This window comes from Hermetia illucens, chromosome 3 (genome assembly GCF_905115235.1).
Source record: "Hermetia illucens chromosome 3, iHerIll2.2.curated.20191125, whole genome shotgun sequence".
Taxonomy (NCBI): domain Eukaryota; kingdom Metazoa; phylum Arthropoda; class Insecta; order Diptera; family Stratiomyidae; genus Hermetia; species Hermetia illucens.
In genome coordinates, this window is record NC_051851.1 from 164,940,063 (window position 1) to 164,960,311 (window position 20,249).

Genomic DNA, 20,249 nt, shown 5'->3' on the forward strand with positions numbered 1-20,249 from the left:
CTATATTTGATGAAAAAAAAATTTACACCCCCCTTTTGCATGTATGGGGACCCCCCCTTAAATTCGACGTAAAAGGATGTAATTCACTGTATGCGTGAGCGTTCACAGTTGCCACCTTTCTACCAAATTTGGTGTCAATCACTATAACCCTCTCCGAGAAAAATGCGTGTGACGGACAGACAGACAGACAGACAGACAGACAGACAGACAGACAGACGGACAGACAGACAGACAGACAGACAGACAGACAGTAAACCGATTTTAATAAGGTTTTGTGTTTACACAAAACCTTAAAAATGAATTTATATAAAAAAAGTCCGAGAACTTTTTCATCAGTCCATTCATCATATAAATATATCTTTAAGTACATATAGGATAATTACTCCACATTATATAATTATTTCATATCGAAAGGATCTACAAGGATCCCATTGACTCTGCGGCCTCCATATGCCATGCCTTCAACTTTACCGCATTACGGTCACATACGTAATTGTCAATTACAATAGTACACATTCCGGCAATTGTTAAAATTGGAAGTGAAACACACGAAATAGAATAGAACAATAGAGTTCTTTGGATAAATTATCTTTCATTCTCTAGATACGTTGCGGACAAACTTTACGTTAGTAATGGGAAGGTTAATTTGTGCGCGGCACAAGTATAGATAAAATATTGTTTGCCAAGTTCCCTAGGAACATTTAAGGCTAGAATAATTATCTTTCATGCGTTTATTCTGTTTCCATGTACAAATGGTAATTGCAAACGGTTTCATACGGAATTATACGTAGATACTTGAACCATTATTTATGATACTTGCGGTATACGAGTATGTCTATGCGTATGTACTGCCTAAGTTTGAAGTGGGTCAGAGACTACGGATAAGGCTAGTGGGTATCATATCCGCAGTTATAACAATGAACTTTCAGTAAGTAATTTAGGAATTGTATCTCCTGAAAGTAATTTAAAAAGAATAGTCTTCAATAGAGAGAACAATAACAATGCAGACTACAACATTTTGAGTGTTCTCCATATGAGAGCAAAAAGGCTCACTGCGAATTCTTAGCCACAAATTTGGCTTTATAAGAGCTAAGCATACTCAAATCAACCACAACAAGGAATTCTCCCGGGAAAGTTGATTGGCCAACTCGATGTTACTCGATCAATCATCTGTCGCAAGGCGGAATGGACGCGTTGTCCGCATCTTTTCCGAGGCTGCATTCTTCCAGGATGAAAGGCTTCAGTCGGGCTACGGAGATCCTCTCCATCGTGTCTTCTACATTGAACCTAAAATCGTGTGGACTTCGCTCGACCACTTCAAAAGCGTTCTCGTAAGGTGGTTGCAGCAGCCTCCGGGGAGCATCTTCCCTTATTAGTACATGGGGACAGGAGTCGAGATCTCTGGGTACGTCGCGTCGGCATGGGTGACGGGTGGTGGCGGTTTAAAATTTCGTACTGCATCCTTGAGAAGGCGCAACCAATCGGTGGTGGTGAGTCCCTACCGCTGGAGAGTATCCGGTTCTCCCCGTTTACAAGCTCCACTTGAGTTGAACCAAATGTTTCGCGACAAAGAATTATTTTGAACCATTATAGCGCCCCTCAGCGTCCAGAGTCACCTTTCAAGCATCTCATTGAATGGTAGGTAATACGGGGTTGCCCGGTGGCATTTGAAGCCGAGAAGTTTGTCCAACTCCGAGGAAAGGGACACCCTAGCACAAGATTGCGCAGAAATGTCTTTCAAAGGCCTCAAATCACCGCGTGAACCTTTCGAAGAAAAGAGCCAATTAAATCGAAACGGATTATGAGGAAACGCTTGATAGACCGAGGAAACACGCCTACCTCCTTCCTCACGCTTCTAACATACAATGCCCTGTCTGGCCCAAGAATTAATGCCCTTTTTCATGGACGGCCAGAAATACTTTGCGGTAACTAACCGATTCGTTGCTCAGATGGCTGAGCCCGCTAGAACGGTGTGGAATGCTTCCTTATAGAAATCAGCCAGACTATATGGCCTTAGTCCTTTCTCTAAGGTCTCGCAGTATGTGCTGGACGTTGAACCGAAGATAGGAAACTCTCTAAATGTGTATTTGGAGTTGGTCAAAAGAACTGCGTCGTCCTTCTGCGCCTCCACGATTGCTAGAAAAATGACGATGGCGGCTTGACCTTTACAGCATATGGCAAAGCGTCAGCATTGTCTTTTCCAGGCACCTGTTGAATGTCCGAAGTGTATTAGCCGATCAAACTTATGTACCGAAGTTGGCAAGGGGACTGACTTCTCTTTCAAAGCGAAGGTGAACGGCTTATGGTTCGTGAACATTGTGTACTGCCTGCTCTCAAGAGAATACCGGAAGTATTTAATTGCAAAGTACCCGGCTAATAACGCACGATCTTAAGTGCTGCAGTTGCGATGAGCAGGATTCAGCTGCCTCAAAAAGAAGCTCAGTGGCTACCAAATTTGGTTCACGTTTTGGTGAAGGGCAATACCTCTGGCGATGGCTGAGGCATTGACGAATACGGCGGGGGGTGCAGCTTGATGAGGGAATGCCAGTAATGAAGCTTGGTGCTCTCAATCGCCTGGACAGCCTCTGAGGACCACGCAAACCAACGGAAGGATCGGCTGATAGTGGGCGGTCATAGGCAAAAAACTACGGTAGAAATTTAACATGCCCAACAACTTCTCAGATCCTTAATTGTTTGCGGAAGCAGGAAGCTCGAAATCACGTGTGCTTTGACTGGGTCCGATTGTGTGCTTTCAAAGGTAATCAGATGGTCGAGGAATCTCATCTGCGATTGAAAGAATTTGCATATTTTAACGTTGAGAACTAGGTCGGCCTCAAGAAGGCGGTAAAAAATGCACCCGAGGTTCTCTAAATTCTCGGACTCAAAGGACGATGTTACCAGAATATCATCCAAATGTACGAAATAGAAGTAGAGGTTTCGCAGCACAGAGTGAAGGAATCGCCGCATACCACAGTCAAAAAGTCATCCTAGTGAACTCGTAAAGCTCGAAAGGTGAGCGTTTTCGAAATGTCTTCGAGAGCTCCAGGGATTTGATAGTATGCCTTGACTAAATTCAAGGTCGAGAAATTTCTCGCAGTTTGCGATAGAGTGCGCAAAATCGTGGAATGGGGTATTTGGAATCGTCTCGTCATTTAGACGTCTGTAATCGCCACAAGGTCGCCATTGGATTTAGGAGCCATATGAAGTGGGGAAGACCTACAGTTGTCGGAAGGTCTGCAAACATTCCACTCAAGAAGTTTTTTGAACTCTTTCCGTGCAACTACGAACTTCTGCGGTAATTTTGAAAGCACCTTAAAATAGGTGACCCTGTAATGTTGATGCGGTGCTACATATCATGCTTAACTGGCTCAGAGAGAGTAAGCTCGGTATTGATTTTGTTGTATGTTTCAAAAAGTGCGCCATTACGTCGGCGGCAACGTTTTGAAAAGCGATAGAAAGATTGCTGGGCATGCAGGATAAGATTCTTCCTGTTGATCGACAGGAAGTTGTGGAGTCAATAAAGGAGCTGTTGTGTAGATATACTAGTAATCTACAGTGGCACAAAAAGTCTGGACATAAGATGGGAGTGTTGATATCCGCTATAATTAAGCGCTAAGAGAACGCTTGATAAAGTTTTAGGCTGATGTCTACCTGCCTTGGAACACTAGACGGGAAGTGCCAAATTCACACTGCCACCAGTGAGATTTGAACCACGACCTTTCGTACGACAGCCTTGTGTTCTAACCACTCAATCATCCGGACACTAAGGATGTGTCGAGCATTACACAAAAGAGACAACTCCATTTCTTGTTGTGTCATACTGTACCCTCCGCCATCTCAAAATAAGCGACGAGTGGGTCCACTTGGAAACAGATGACACAGAGAGAAGGAAGAGGGCATGCAGGCTTCTTAGGAAATCCTAGCGAGAGATGAATCACATTTGTAGAAACCCTTTTTCTTATGCTATTCATCATGAAATGCTCTCATATATTTGATCAAATGATACTCTTCCTTTTCAGTGGAATTCTAGCCATAATCGAGCCTTAACCTCCTGAATATATTACCTCCATCACCCTCGAACCAATATTCGCGTCCCTTGATTGAAGAATCTTAAGGGGGATTTACCGCCTTTTTTTGAACTATGGGGAAAGCCATAGGCTAGGAAATTAGGAAACCAGCATGCCCGAGACCACGATAGACGTCATGCTGGTCTGCAAAACCTTTAGATGAACAAACCTTCATAGGGGTGTGGCTAAACCAATCTACTAAGAGATGCGCCTTCACGGAAATAGCATGCGGTGCATCCACGTCTAAGAGATGCACATTCTCTAGCAGAAAACCCCACTGGTGGAATAGTGAACTAGCCAGCCTTTAGTCGACTTTCCATCGAACCACTGAATGGCTCAGATGACGTAAGTAGGATCGATTATTCCTCCAGCAAAAGAGAAATCTTAATGGCATCCAGCGACCTATAAATGTAACGGCAGCTCCACCAGTTACCAAAGATGAACACCAAAGCCCCGGGTGTTGATGGCATACATAATAAGGCCCTCAAGCTTACCAAATGCTTGCCATGTTCGCTAAATTGTTCGCAGCGTGCATGTCCGACAGGATAATTAATATCAAGATAAACTTATGCACTAAAAAATCCTTTTGGTTTTTTAATTTCGCAACTTTGGAGGGTCTCACGAGGCATGGAGGATATCTCTAGTCCCAGAGGACGTATTGTTCCACTAACGTAGAAGAAAATCTATGAGAGGTGCTGGTACTGAAAAATTGGTACGGAGAATGGTAGTAAAGGTAGCGATCAGCTCCACGATGGGATCTATCCAAAGCAAATTTCGAAAGGTAGAGGAGACCAAAAACGCACGGTTACGAGCGCCGAGCATAGAAGTAAGAAGACTAAGCTAGAGTGAGCTGACTTCGTCCCGTGATGTATGATATTATTATCTTGTGGTCGAGAGTGGTTTTAGTTGGTAAAAATCTCACACGCTGGTGTGTCAAGACCAGTGTTTTGTGAAAATTCCCACCTCATAAAAAAGGCCACGCTTATACAAAATACGTTCCTCCCTTACAACAAAACCGCTGAATAACTAAGCCAGAAAATAACTTTATTAGAAGTCCAGTTTCACAGGCTTATCTGGGCTTTTGTATCGTCAGCTCAAATTTGCGACCCAGGTACCCAAAACACTTCATAATCACAATGTCACCTTTAGAAAATCTCCCGTGGATTGCGTGTAATTGCTGGTAGAAAGCATCCTTCTCCACTATATTGGTAGTCTTCGTTGGTGCATAGCACTGTACAATTGGGATGCTCCTTAACCTGGACTGGAATTTTGCAGTCTGTCAGAAATCGACACCTAGATCAAGGAAGCGCGCTTTTTGATAGGCGTCAGAAACAATCGAAAGGGATCACCATCTGATGGTCGTTTACGTTCGCTTGCGTTTTGCGTCCGCCATCTCTTGCAAGGTTTGGAAGCTGCGACCCCCAATTTCAACATCGACCGCTTATATGATTCAACTGTCGGTCGACAGTAGGAGAGCTACCTTGCTAATCGCACAGCAGGTATGCTGAGTAACCTGCCTGACAATCTCGATGAGCATTAGGCTGCCATCAAAAATGCTCTTTTCTTGGGGGTTTCTGAGGTTATCGGCCACGCCCCGAAGAAGCGTTTTAAGATACTGTTGACTGCGGAATCGTGGAAGCCGATTGATGAGCGGAAAGCGTTGAAGGCTCTATTGGCCACTGCGACCGGTGGCGGTCGTGTCGCGCTCGAACTCCGATACGGTGCCAACTCCCGAGAAGTTCAGCGAAGTATATGTCGTGACAACAGAGAATTTGCTATTGCGCTGGTCAAGGAACCGGAAGATGCCACAGAACGCAGTGTATACCGCATTATGAAAGAACTTGCAAATGGTCACAAATCTTTCGCTGGTCCTGTAAAGGACGCCAACGGTGGACTTCTCATCCAAGATGACGAGTAACTGAAAAGGCGGTGAGAACACTTCAACACGGTTCTTAATCATATCACATCCGTTGAAGTTCCTTCTCTGGCGGATGACTGTTCCTCCAAGCAGAAGAGAAATTATTTCGGCCATCGATGCACTCAAACGGTGTAAAGTCACTGGGCTTGACAGTCTCCCCACAGAGTTATTATTTATCGCTGTACCTGCAGTTACCGCAGATCTGCTGCTCCCACTCGTTTCGAGTAGAAGAAGGGGAAGAGCGCTAAGATTCCAAAGAAGGTCACCCGTTTTGAATGTGACAATCGGAAGGGAATCTGTGTGCTCACCGCTCTCGCAAAAATAATAGCTACAATAATCCTGGAACACATCAAAGAACATCTCGAAAATTGATCGACAAAGAGCAGACTAGTTTCCGCTTGGGATCCTCTTGCTTTCAACACATCAACACCAACCTACAGATTATTTTGAAACAGTGCGCGAACTTTAGATCTTCATTGCGCCTGCTTTTCATCAAAAAAGCTTTCGCTAGCGCGAATGAGGAATGCATCTGGCGTGCTCTACCCAGAAGGCGCATTTCGGACATATCAGAGCGACATATGACAATTTCACGTGCTGCACTAAGATAAAATCTCAGAGGATTTTGAGACTCAAAGCCGAGTCTGGCAGGGTTGCATTTTGTCACCAATATTATTTCTTCTCATTATCGGTGATGTTCTTCATGCCGCCTTCTCCAGAGGGCGTGGAAGAGTTCAATGGACGTTGACATCTTTCCGCAAACATTTCAACTACGCGGATGACATCTGTTTGCTCTGTCATCACTGTGATCGGGTCCTTGGCCAAATGGTTCTGGATTTGGAAAGAGAGGCAAGTAGAGTTGCACTGAAGATAAACATCAACGAAACCAAGGTTCTCAGTCTGACGGGTCATCGCACTCTCTATATCTGCATTAATGGGCAGAGCATCGAAGGCCTCAAACAATTAGTATATTTAGGAAGCGACGAGTTAGAAGGACTTGATCCGCTTTCATTGCTTTGTCTAAAATCTGGAAATGCAGTTATCTCAACACCAAGATTAAGTTGAGATTGTTCTGTATTGGTGTTCTTTTTGCATTGCTACATGGGAGTAGCACACAAAATGTGAATCTCATTGTTACTCAAGGGTTCCAAACTTTTGTGGACACCTGTTTATGCCATATCATCAGAGTATACTGGCCTGATTCTATCACAAACAAAAAACTTAGTCGGCTCACAAGCCTGGCACTTGTACGCACTGTGATCTGAAGGCGGAAGTGGCAGTAGATAGGTCATACAATAAGGAAGGACAGTGCTGGCTACGCCATCCAGTAGAATCAACTCTCCCAAGATGGCCGACGGATGGTTCGTCCCAAGGGCACTTGGCGCAGAACAGTAGAGAAGGAGTGCTGGCGTCTCGGAAAATCATGGAGGGAGCTGAAACAAATTTCAGGCAATTGCAAACGATGGCGCGTAGGTGTTGGTGACACGTTATACTCCACAAAGGGGCAATTGGCGACCGTATACCCATACGAGTTGAGACTGGCAACTAGCTATTAGTTGACCTTCTTAAGAAAATACGCCTAATAATATTCGAAGTAAGGTCCATGCCACATATGCTTTCTTCAATAAGGGCCTAGAAGCCAACTTAGAATAAGAACATTTTACACCCAAAAGTTACTAAATGAGCTAATTTCCAATTTTTTCTCTTCCTTTCAGGCTTCTTCTCACTAGTGAACGACAAAGGATCACCCACAGCCACTCTCTATACAACATTTGTTCAACTTGTACGTGAACGTGTTTTTAAATTTATCTCAGTTGACAATCTACCCGCCTTCACTGAATCCCGAACGAACGACACTTTCCCACCAAGATCTCATTATGTTAAAAGTACGGCCCGTGGCGGTCAAGTTTTTCGGCTATTGGCCGTTTTCGAAGATGGAAAACAGGACAGTAGTAGCTCATCGAATAAGAACTCTAGTGGTCGGGAAAAGGAGAAAGGACGCTATGCTCAGTTACTTAATGAGAATCGACAAATTTTGTATGTTTCCTTGACAACAAAAGGAAAATTCTACGAAATCGAACCGGGCATACCGCAAATATTGCAAAAAACGGGAATGGTAAAGGAAACAGAGAGGAAGCTGAATCCAGACTGTGTCCATCGGATAAGTGATTTGTTGAAGAATGAGAGGGAGTATCCTGTGAACATTCGGTATATAGCTGGGCCAACGAATGTTACAAACAAAATTCCAGAGCATTTGACCATCACTAATGTTTCGACCGAGAATGTCTTGATAGCTTGTCCAATAGAAGATGTTGAAGCTAGGTCAGAACTTCATTTGAAAAAGTTACCTGTCACCTCTGATATGACACTTATGAAATGCTTCCTTGGCTTCGAGAATGAACAGAGAATGTTTAGTAATCAGAATATTCAGAATATTTTGAAATTTTGTCAGTTCGATTTCGATTCGTTCACAAAACAAATCGAATCAGAGACCCTTGTGCGACCAGAGAGAACGTCCAGTAAAAGCAGAGTGGAAGGGTTGAAAATTCTGAAACCTTTGAAACTGTTGAGGCGGGAAAAGACATCAATTGCTCATGAAAAGGAGGATTCCATTATATTTTTGAGTAAGAACGATCTGGCCAATCTCGAGGCAAGAGAGGAGAGTAAGGAGGGTCAGTCTCGTATAACAGAGAAAATGAAGGTGTTTCAACCCACGAAGAAGAAGTGGTTCAAGAAGAATGAAAAGCATACTTCATTGAATAGTTTGGATCTAGACGAGCAAGCTAAGAGGATGAGCATGGAGAGATATAATGATATGTCGAAACTTTTGCAGGAACGGTTTGGAGATACACTGGATGAAGCGTCTCACGAAAGACCAACTTCTGATCTTGGACGTCCTGACAAACCTCGAACACAAATCCAGAAGAGTCTGAGTTTGCAAGAGGTCGACTTTGTAGAGAAGCCCGACCTCGTGCCAGAAAATTACTCAGAACGAAATGGGGCCGATAGCCAGTTGGAACTGAATGATGATCGTGACACAATCGACACGGACTTGACTCAATCGCATACACATCAGCAGCAATCTTTCATCAGCGAGAAAATGTACTCGGAATTCCATGTGAAAACAAGACAGTACAGCAAATCATCGTCTAGTCTACATCAGTTGCTCCATTTCGCCGTTCCAAGTCGCATGAATATTGTCGAGACCAAGAAACATCAACTCCTCGCAAAATCCGGAAGCAGCAAGGATCCATTCAAGGACAGAGCCGAGTCAAACAATAAAAAGCTCGACTTTATACTGAATGAAAAGGTGGACGATGCCAATCTACGGTCATCAACTACCATCATTGATGATCTTCCGTACAGCAGTGTCCGGGATTCCTTGCTCCCGGATGATAGTACCCTCGATTTAGAGGACGATGGAGACTTTGCAGCCAGCAATGGCGATCTACAAATTGGGTCCAAGCGTCAATCATTAATCGGAAGCGATATCGATGCTAAGGAGAATATTTATGCAGAGATTTGCAATGATGGCGGAGCTGTAAGTCGCATTCAAATCACATGCTGTTATGTATCTCCACAACAATCCTCTGATTTGTCCACAACACTTTCATCATTGGCCAGTGGAGGGGGTTATGCTGAATTACAAACGCAAACACAAAGTGATGACGGTGCTAGCACGCAGAATATCTATAATACGATTAAGTGAAAAATGGATAAGATTTTGTATTATTTGAAGATTAAGTTAAGAATGAAGATCTGGTTGAGTTTGTATCTGTGAGATTTTTAAGGAGGTTCTAAAGATGTTAGGAAACATTTGAAATGTCTGGCAGTTTTGATTTGGCAATAGAAACATTTTATGAGAGTACGAGCAATACAATATATTGGCGTAAGATTTATATACATATGCATGGATACACGTACTTTGCAGTAGAGATGATGTTTTTCAATTGAATTAGAGGTCATTGTGCTTGGAAGGGTGTCTTTTCAGTGAGGATTACAAAGTCCTGCTTCTTCCAGCTAATGACCTCTGATGCGGTTGATGAAGGAGCATCCAATATATCAACTTAGGTAACCTACAAACACAGCATATTATTTCTCCGTACTAACTTACTCAAAAATATCAATAAATAGCTCACATTCATCATTCAGCAAATAGAAATTTCCTTTAGGCAATGGTTCTCGTAGCTATCAGAAAACATTAAACATAATCAATCATAACATACAATATGACCGAACGAACGAATATTCAATTAGCAAAAATGGATTTTTAAAAATATAATTACAATAACCGAAATAGCAACCACAGAATAAATAAAAAAGATAAATACATACTGGAAACTCAAAATAAGCTGATGCAGTTCTGACTTACAAATTCAAATAGCATTCAAAAATGTGGAAATTAATCAAACAAATATAAATTATCAATAAAATTAGACAATTTCAGTGTTTCTCTCAACCAAAGTATTAATACAAACAAAAAACAAAAAAATGTGATAGTGGAATTATTATTTACATTAATCCTTTTAGTTTTTTGTCGCTTTTTATAATCGAAACCAGGAAGCAAAATACAAATTCTAGAATTTTATCGTAGAACAATCATTATATCTAAAAAACCTACACGAAATTCCAAATTATTCATTTGTGTATAATGCAATTTGAAAAGGAAAACTAAATAAATGAATTAATGAATTTAAAGGGAAACTATTGTGCTTTTAACTTATCGTAGTAGTGATGGTGTTCTTTTATTGTAATACTTCCTTTACAATCAGCTACCGTAGAACAACCCTTCCCGTTAACAGCCTACGACAAACAGCTAATAGCCAGTAGATTAGTTCAAAGTTTCCCTACAAACTCCATAAATAGAAGTCCAGACTTTACTTTCTCAATTGAATTCAAGTTACATTACCAGAAACTAGAAAAAAAGTAGATTTGCAATAGCAATAAAAGTTATTTGAACAAAACACAAAGTAAATGAGTTGAAGGAACTCTCACTTGATTACATACTTCCTTGGCATAGTATGACTCTCATCAGTGGAACACAAAACAAGCGAATACTTAAAATGATTTGAAAGTACACTAGATTGTATTATTTTCTCGTAAATATCTTTTAGTTTGTATCCAAATATCTTATTTTTACTATTTTCTTAAAATAACACTATTTTATTATCTCTATTATTACAACAAAAACAAAAAGTTTATACCCTTTCTCGACTCTCTTGTATATTTGCTAATTTTATCAATTACTTTTCTAATAAATTTCTACTTTTTACATTTATATTACATCTGTATATACGAAAAGGTTTATATAATTATCATTGAAATTAATCTAAATTAATAATTTTCAAATAAAATACAATTTAAATTAACCATAATCTAAAAATCTGTGAACATAGGAAACCAGTAATTTGTTGAAAAGAAAAAACGATAGAACCAGAATATTCTGAATAAATATTAGAAATACATTGAACTCCTCCCACGAATAGAATTTCTGTTAAAAACAAAAAGAAAGTCGAATATATACTTCCTGTTTTCATATCTGCAATACAATAACACACACATACCCATTTAAAGAAAAACATAAACAGCAACAGAACATGTTGAATATATTACATATGTCTACAAGTATATATACACAACTAACTGAAAGAAATGGAATTATTATAATGACACAACAAACAATAAAAAGAAATATATTTGTTACTCATTAAAGTAAAAATTGTGTTTCTATTTGTGGTTATTACGCTCTTCTCCCTGCAGCCATATGCACACTTACCCTTGGATCTTGATTAATTTCGCAAATTCAGATGAATAACTACGACTCCTCACTTAAAATCCCAGCAACCCTTAAATCCTATTGGGCAATTGTACTTCTTCTTTTTCTTCAGCCTTTTTCCCATTCACAAGCGGGGTCGGTTCGTCGTGATCGGTTTCACCATTTGGCTCTATCGAATGCCTAATCTGGGTGCAATCTCGAGGCTTTTAAATCCCCATCCAGCGTATCAAACAATCGACTTCGATGTTCAGACCAATAATGGCAAGTGAATTTTCGTTAGCACGAATTGTGTGACCATACCATCGAATATGTCTCTCTCACAACTTTTCCACGATCGGTGCAACCCCATAAGGCCGCGGATGTGGTCAAACCGTGTCACGCCACTAGTCCAACGTAACATTTTCGTCTCTGCCGTTCATTGCCTTTTATAGTTGGCCAACACTCAGAACCATAGAGAGCGACAGGACGGACGACATTGCGGTAAATTTTAGATTTGAGACGTTCGTTGATACGTCGATCACAAAGAACACCAATCGTGGAACGCTACTTCATCCAGGTTGCGTTAATTTGTGAAGCAATTTCATAACGCAGTTCTCCATGGCTGATAGCGTTGACCCGAGGTATTTAAATCGCTGAGTTCTGGGCAGATCACTGCCGCTGACAGTGATTGTGAATGTTTCATGGGGGTCGGTCGTCAAAAATTCAGTTTTGTTTAGGTTCAATCTGAAACTGTGTTGCATGAGACGATCATTCCATTTTTGGGCAAGTTGCTCGAGATCATTTTCGCTATTAGATGCTAGGAAAACATCATCTGCATAGTGCAGTGTGTAGGGCGCTGGACGTTGGATATCCCGTGTGACGATGTCCATAACAAGAACAAAGAGGAGTGGTGAGAGGGCGCTTCCTTGATGAACACCAACAGAGATACGAAACGGTTTTGATACACCCGTCATACTTCGAACTTTACTTTTCGGATCTTGGTAGAGCAATTGAACCCAGCGCACGAGTTCTTCTGGTACTAAGTATTGTCGTAGATATACCAGATGAGTTCGTGTGGCGCACGGTCAAACGCTTTCTCTAGATCCAGAAATGCAATGTAAAGAGGGCGATGCTTCTCACGGTGTTTCTTGATGAGTAACCGCGGAGCGTGTATTGCGTCAGTACTTCCACAATTCTGGACAAACCCTTTTGATTCACGGTTATTTCAACGATTTTGGGAATATGGTTGTCAAACAGCATTCAAAGATCTTCGTAGCATGGGACAGCAATCGGATCGGACGGTAATTTAAACATTCTGATGGACTACCTTTCTTTTTCCATATTGGAATTGTGGTTTTTTCTTGCAAGTCAGATGGTATTCTACTTCCTCAATAAGCCGATTGAAGAATTCACTAAGCTACAGTATTGGAATCCAGCTCTTCGCTTTCCAGAGCTCAGATTCGATGTCGTCAGGTCTGCTCGAAATATTCTTGCCATTTATCAATACCGTGCTTATCATTAACGCAACAGAAGTGTTCGATATCCTGTGTGCGTTCGTGTCGACTTTTGACAAATCAGCGATCGCTTTCTTTGCTTCCCGGTTGGCATTCTTATAAATTTGCCAATTGGTTAGCATTATCGTTGAGAAACTTATGGTACTGGCGTTTCTTTTCACGGACCTTTATTTCAACATCGTCATTCCGAAGCCAATTATCTCGGTTGATGAACACTTACCTGGCTTGGTGACCCCGGGGATTGCCTAGTCCGCTATGTGCTTCATGTCTTTAACTAGTTTCCACGATTCTTCCACATACGTAATGGTTGGTAATCGGATGAGATCATTTCTTCTTTCTTCTCACGAAATCCCAGTGCATTCCTCATGCTGTTTTATCGGTGGTTTGATCCGCAAGACGGCAATCAACGGCCGATGACGAGGTGCGATGATCTCATAGGATGGTCGTCGGCATCTTATGAGAATATGGTGGATTTGCGTTTTACTGTTCCCACTATAAAATGTAGGAAGATGAGACAATCGTTTGATGAACCATGTATTCATAATTATAAGGTCATGGCTGTCCGCAAAATCGTTTATACGCTCGCCACTCTTATTGCACGCTCCAAACCCCCTCCATGCGTCAAGAACCCTTGCTCATTCCTCGACTGGACCGGAGCTTGTTCTTAGCGCGTCGACTGCCCCAGCCATTGCCCCATGTAAGCCTTTTGCACAAGCCTAGCCAAAAAGTTCTCGCGATCGTGCTTTGCTTCAGGAAGGTCTGATCACCCTTGAGTTACAGTAGTCTATTGTCAGCGACTGTCAAGTAGTAGCAGTATATTCCTCCCTTCACAGTCTCCACCCGACTGCGCCTACTGAGGATTGTCAAAACAAAGCCCCTCCAGGCAAACCCATCGGCCCGTCGACCCGTTCACTTTTGTGACTTACTCAAAGTAAGGTGAGTTTGAGGTTACTACCCAGCCTGTTCAGGACTACCCCACCAGCCTGGAGGATGTCACCATTGAGTACCGTAAAAAGGCTTAATGGCCGCCTGACTGTTGATTACAATGACTATGTTGCGCTTTGGGCTCCGATCATGTCTCAGCCATCGATAGACTTTCAGTATCACGAGTACCTCCGCTTGCAATAAATTGGAGAATCCTGTTAGACGACACGATCCGGCTACAATGTACGATTCCGAAAAAAACCCAGCTCGGACTCCGCATCGGCGAAGAATACTGTGTCATAACCTTGCAACATATCGCCGGTCTTCCACTCTGCCCTCATGTGAAAACACGCAGTAAAATTCCTCTTGAAACTCAGCTCGCGACTGGCGTAGTCGCAAGGGAGTGCCCAAAGTTCCTGAAGCACTTCGTATTAGTATAGCCATAGGAGTACGATGTCCAACATGCAAACTAATATAGTCTGGCAGCACTGCGTGATATAGCGTTTCATTACAAGAGCCCAGATGGAAAAGGTGTGGAAGCACACTCAGGGCATCCGCCGTTTAGGACTGCCCCTTTACTGATTATAATATACCCATAAGTTATAGTATGTCATTTTAGCGCTGTTTCCTACTTCTAGGACTGACATTTCAGGCTGACATCTAGTCTTAAGTATTCTCTCAGGTGCCACAATCTTCTTTGCACCAGTGCCGGAGGCTATCTAAGAATATATGTAGAGGTTTCATCACTTTCTTCGCAAAATTTAGTGTTTTTAGTGTCCGTAGATTTCCCCAGCTTCTCCAGATAATAGTTCAGCCTGCTGTGATCAGTGTGTATTCCCACTTTGATCCGGAGGCTCTTCTTGGTGAGGTTTAAACAACCTCTCGGGCGTTTGGGTTCGTATCCCCCATGAGCGCCCTGTACTGTTCCCTTTCTGGTAAGTTCGCTCAGCACAGTTCCTTCAGCCGCTCTTCTTAATTTTTCCCTGACATGAACCCATTTCCGGATCCACTGAATGGCTCAAGCCCGTATAGCGGCATCACTACTCCTTTTCAGGATAACTATTCTCAGCCGGAGATTCCATTTCCTAACAAAGGTCTTTTTTTTGGCATAGAAACTCAACTTCAGTCTCCAATAGAACTCACTAGCTATGATTAGCTTGAACATTGGTACACGGGAACAACCAAAAGGATATGTTAGGCCGTGATCATTGACTACACCCAGATCAACGCTATGACCGAGAAAAATGGGGCAATTAATTGAGATATACACACTCCGCTACTAAACGAGACAAAGGCTAAGGAAGAAGGAAAAGGAGAATAAATTCAATTACACAAGGTAAACTTCACCTTTAAGTCAACAAAGGAATAAAATCGTCTCCATCTCTTAATAATAGTCCTGGATAACTACTAGCCAACCCTTGAGTAGTGTACAACCGTGAGAGTCGTCCCAGTGGACATTCTAATATAAATTCCCGCCCGTATACAAAGGAATGAAAGCCAAGTTGCCTGATCAGTTATACTAGAAAATCCATGGTTTTGGGGGTGACCTTTTATTACATTTGATCGACCCTTTTAGTAGAAGATCGAAGGTTACAAAGTCACCACTACCGATCAAAACCATAATCAAATGAACAGGAAACCGCTAAGTAACAGCAAAGAAAGGAATGCCTAAAGCTGTATTACCAACTGGCAATATTAACGAAGTCGCCTCAAACAAGAAAAATAATGAACTTCGAAAAAAGCGAAATGTTACAACTTGGCTCCCAAATTAGACTTTAATAGAAAAACTAAATCCAATGTGGGAGGCCAGATAATAAAATAGAGCAGCCCAGGGTGCTTTTGAGGAGATACCCAAGCGTACAAGATTATAATGGGAATTCTCACTGGTCATCCGCCAACAAAATCTTACTAAGTTCCCTGATGCTTTCAATGTTCTGACAATAGTCTAGTGTGGACTGCTTTCTGACAGTCTTGAGGCAATATTTGTGCCTGAATTAGATGCTGAAGAGCCCCTTCGTCAGCTTCCTAAGATTGGACAGATTTGCATTCCACCACGGTAGTGTTTTTGAGGCGTTTCAGAGGACACGAGATTTCGAAGGCGAGTTCTAATGCCTTTTCTAAAGTCCCGACCTTTAATTCTAGTTCGCCTGTCATGCCAATGTTACCATTGGAAGCACCGGAAAGTTTTTCCTCAATAACTTGACCGAACCTCTTCCAGTCGATCGTTTTGGGGTCTCTGAAAGAGTGGAAGATCTTTACAAGATTTAGATTTAGATTTAGGTCAGATCAAATTCTTCAAGTTCAAGTTCTTCATCCTAGAAATCTCATTATCGGGTAATAGGGTGATATTAAGAACCTTATCCCAACCCCTGCCCCTGGTACACACCTATAAGTTTTTGTTAATAATAAGCTCGAAGAGAGACTTGTTGATCGCCGAGCTACCCCAAAGGGAGACCTTCTCATTGACCTCACAACCCATCAACAGTCTTCTTTGCTGCAAAGATAGACGTCAGATAGTCCATTTTTTTAGTGGAGCTGATCAATCATGAGTCATATAAGCCGAGGTCTGCCCCGATCAGTTTCCCTTGAGCTCTGGAATAAATTATAATAATTACTTACATACGTCTTTATGCTAGCCAGGCTCGGTCATATGGAAAAGCCCAATGGGCATTTCAGTCCCTAGTTCACAGGCCAAGAATTTTCACGCTGTGACTTCGAAAACGTGAGATATTGAGGAAAATCGGGCGTCCATCCGGCCTCAAGAAAATCCAAGAAAATTGAAAATTTCCACCACCCCCGGGTCGTAAAAATGACGAAAAATGCAAAGTCGTCGGGTTTGCACAGGCGATGCCTCATTTGAAAGGGGAGACGGCCCAAATTCAGAAAATCCAAGAATTTTCACGCTGTGACGCCGAAAACGCGAGATATCGAGGAAAATCGGGCGCCCATTCGACCTCAAGAAAATCTGAGAAAATTGACAATTTCCACGACCCCGGGTCATAAAACTGACGAGAAATGCAAAGTCGTCGGATTTTCGCGGGCGATGCCTCATTTGAAAGGGGAGACGGGCCAGATTCAGAAAATCCAAGAATTTTCACGCTGCGACGCCGAAAACGCGAGATATCGTGGAAAATCGGTCGCAAATGCGGACTGAAGAAAATTTAAAGTCGATGAAAAGATGGTGCAACTGGTGGCCATGTTCCATAAATTTTTCCATCCGGTACCACAAGGTGAAAATCTGATCTGTTGCTGATTTGCCTGAGGTGAAGCTTCTTTGGTATGTGCCAATGATGATCTGGGCGCGTGAGGCTATCCCGCCTAGCAAGGTAGCGGAGAATATCTTATTAATGGTACTCAGCAACGTGATACCTCTATAATTGCTGCCCTGTGTGATATCTCCCTTTTTATGTATTAGACAGATAATGCCTCTTTGCCAGTCGTCAGGCGTTGATTCGCTCTCCCACACTTTGAACATCAGTTGATGAACCACTTGCTGTAGTTGGTCGCCTCGATATTTAACCATTTCCAACCAATATTAAGAGACCTAAACCACCTAGGAGGCTGTTGGTAACCAGAGTCTATGGATCTTTTTTACTGTACGCTGCACCAGTTTCGACAAAGGCCCTTAATGTCCATGTGTATAGGAGCGTTAAGAGTCGCCAGCGCATGGTGTCCTTTGATATTTTGGCTGAAGAGATGCGAGGACTATACAACTAGAAAGCCCGCAGTGATCATAATGAGAAAGATCGACGACGAAACGAGATAGAGAGAGCGCACAATCAGGGTGTGGCAGATACGTTGGAATAATTCTCATAAGGGAAAATGGAAGCACCGAGTGATTCCAAATATCCAGCTTTTTATTATGCGCATCCATGGAGATGTCCACTATCACTTGACCTAATTCTAGGTATTTACATCGTTTTGAACATGACGTCCGAGATTTACAAATGAGAGGGAACAGCTTCAACTTTTCTTGACGAGACCCTTACAAGTGGAGACGATCGTTTTGCAAAGCATAAATTGTATTCAGGAGGAGCTTCGAAGGTTAGATCTCTTACGAAAAAGCGGCAGAGAGAGAACAATTCCCACCGTAGAGGTAAGCCGGTAGGGCTTTAAGGGGGTCATCCCGTGTTTCGGGTTGGAGAAATCGATTTTTTTTGCATGAATTGTATCTATATATAGTGGAGAATATGTGGGCAAAGGGATTTTCTGATATTCCGAGTCGTTCAGAAATTACAGTGTTAAACAGGTAAGGAGTTTGCAGCCGCGGTTAGAGTACTTGATGAGAAGGAGCATCCAATCTTTTTTTACCTGTTAGTTTTTTAATAATAATAATCGTTGGCACAACAATCCATATTGGATCAGGGCCTTGAAGTGTGTTAGAGCACTTCATTCAAGACCGTAACGGAACACTAGGAGGCAATGTGGTCAGCATTGCGCTCGCCCGAGATTGTTACCCTGATTTGACTCAGGTACTCATTCACAGCTGAGTCGACTGGTATCCGACGTCAAATCACGATGCAAATTCCACTGCCACCAGTGAGATTTGAACCGCGACCTTCCGTATGACAGCCTAGTGCTCTAACCACTGAGCTATCCGGACACAGTTAGTTTTTTACCTGATCCTTATAAATTCGAACACAGGTATAAATATAAAAGGATGAAAAACCAATCAATTGTCTAAACTTATTTGCTTTTTGGAATAAAAAGGATAATCTAGTCTAGAGTGAGCACTGAAAGGCATTCAAGCTATACTCGGTGATATTTTGTTGTAAGTATTGTGCTGTTTGTGTGTTCAGTGATTTTTTTAAATGGATCGTACGAAGGGAGATCGCTTTAACGTTCAACGTCATGCCCGCACTAGAAAACGAGTACTTCATGGGAATCGATACTTATCAGGGAAGAAAAAGGACTTCGCATCAACATCAGCAAAGAAACTTTCAGCAAACATGAACATGGATGTTCCAATTGCGACAAGTTTTGTATATTGTATATTAGATTTTGCTGGAGTTTTCTCCGGTATTTCTGCAAATTTCTGCAAATAATAAAATGTGCGTGTTAGTAAAAAAGGAATGCGTAGGACATGTCGAGAAAAGAATGGGAATGCGGCTTAGAAATGCAAAGAAGAATCACAAAGGCATTGGTGGAAAAGGGGCTGGAAAACTTACTGATAAGGTTATTAACGACCTAACTACATTTTTTGGGCTAGTTATTCGTCGACACGCAAATTCGATAGAAGGAATGAAGCAAGAAATTTGGGCAACTTTCTTCCATAAATGATCTACAGACGAAAATCCTCAGCATCAAAATTGTCCAGCAGGCGAGGACAGTTGGTGCAAATGGCGCAAAGCGGAAGCTAAAGGAGAACTGGATAGTTTCCACCACGATAAGGCACATTTGACTGAGGAAGTTCAAACAGTCATCAAACCAATCGACGAGTTGATCTCTTGAATAGATGTTTAAGAGCAGAGACCCAGAATAACAATGAGTCGTTAAATGCATTGATCTGGACTTTCGCTCCTAAACACCTTCATTCTGAGGCCAAGGTCGTAGAAATAGCCACTTTTCTGGCTGTAATTATTTTCATTGAAGGATTCAATGGCATTCTCAAAATCCTAGTGACAATGGGATGTCAAGTTGGTCACATATGTCAGGTTTATGCCGACCGCCGTAATGAAGCGCGAATTTGGCGATCCGAGAGCAACAATGGGCCTTACAAGACTTTTTTGAAGAAACGGAAGGTGCTCTCTATGGACCAGGTATAGCAGATTAATGGTGAGTAAAAATGTTACTGTTGATAATCACATTTAAATTTTCAAATGCGTTTTTCTCGAAACTACATCTTGAAAATCGGCTGCCACCATAGCTCAAAATCTATCCAACCAAATTTTTTGAAATTTCCACGACTTCTTTAATACATATTTCTACGGTCCGCAAACTAGGATAATTAAAATCGGACGGGTCGTTTTTTTTTATTCATAAGAAAAGCCGTAAAAAAAACACCAAAATCCAAAAAATTAAGTTTAAAAGCTCACCAAAAATTTACCTTTTAATATTTTCTAATTATCCTAGTT

At 41.9% G+C, this 20,249-nt stretch overlaps 1 protein-coding gene across 8 annotated transcripts in view; it reads left to right on the plus strand.

Annotated features, from left to right (window-relative positions):
- Positions 1–11,701, plus strand: part of LOC119650581 — a 235,885-nt gene extending 224,184 nt beyond the window's left edge. For all 8 annotated transcript variants that reach the window (XM_038053406.1, XM_038053410.1, XM_038053411.1 and 5 more), the window contains one exon: positions 7,698–11,701. In XM_038053406.1, coding sequence (XP_037909334.1) covers positions 7,698–9,691 — 1,994 coding nt within the window. In that variant the 3' untranslated portion in view covers positions 9,692–11,701. The remainder of the gene's footprint in view (positions 1–7,697) is intronic.
- Positions 11,702–20,249: the final 8,548 nt, after the last annotated feature.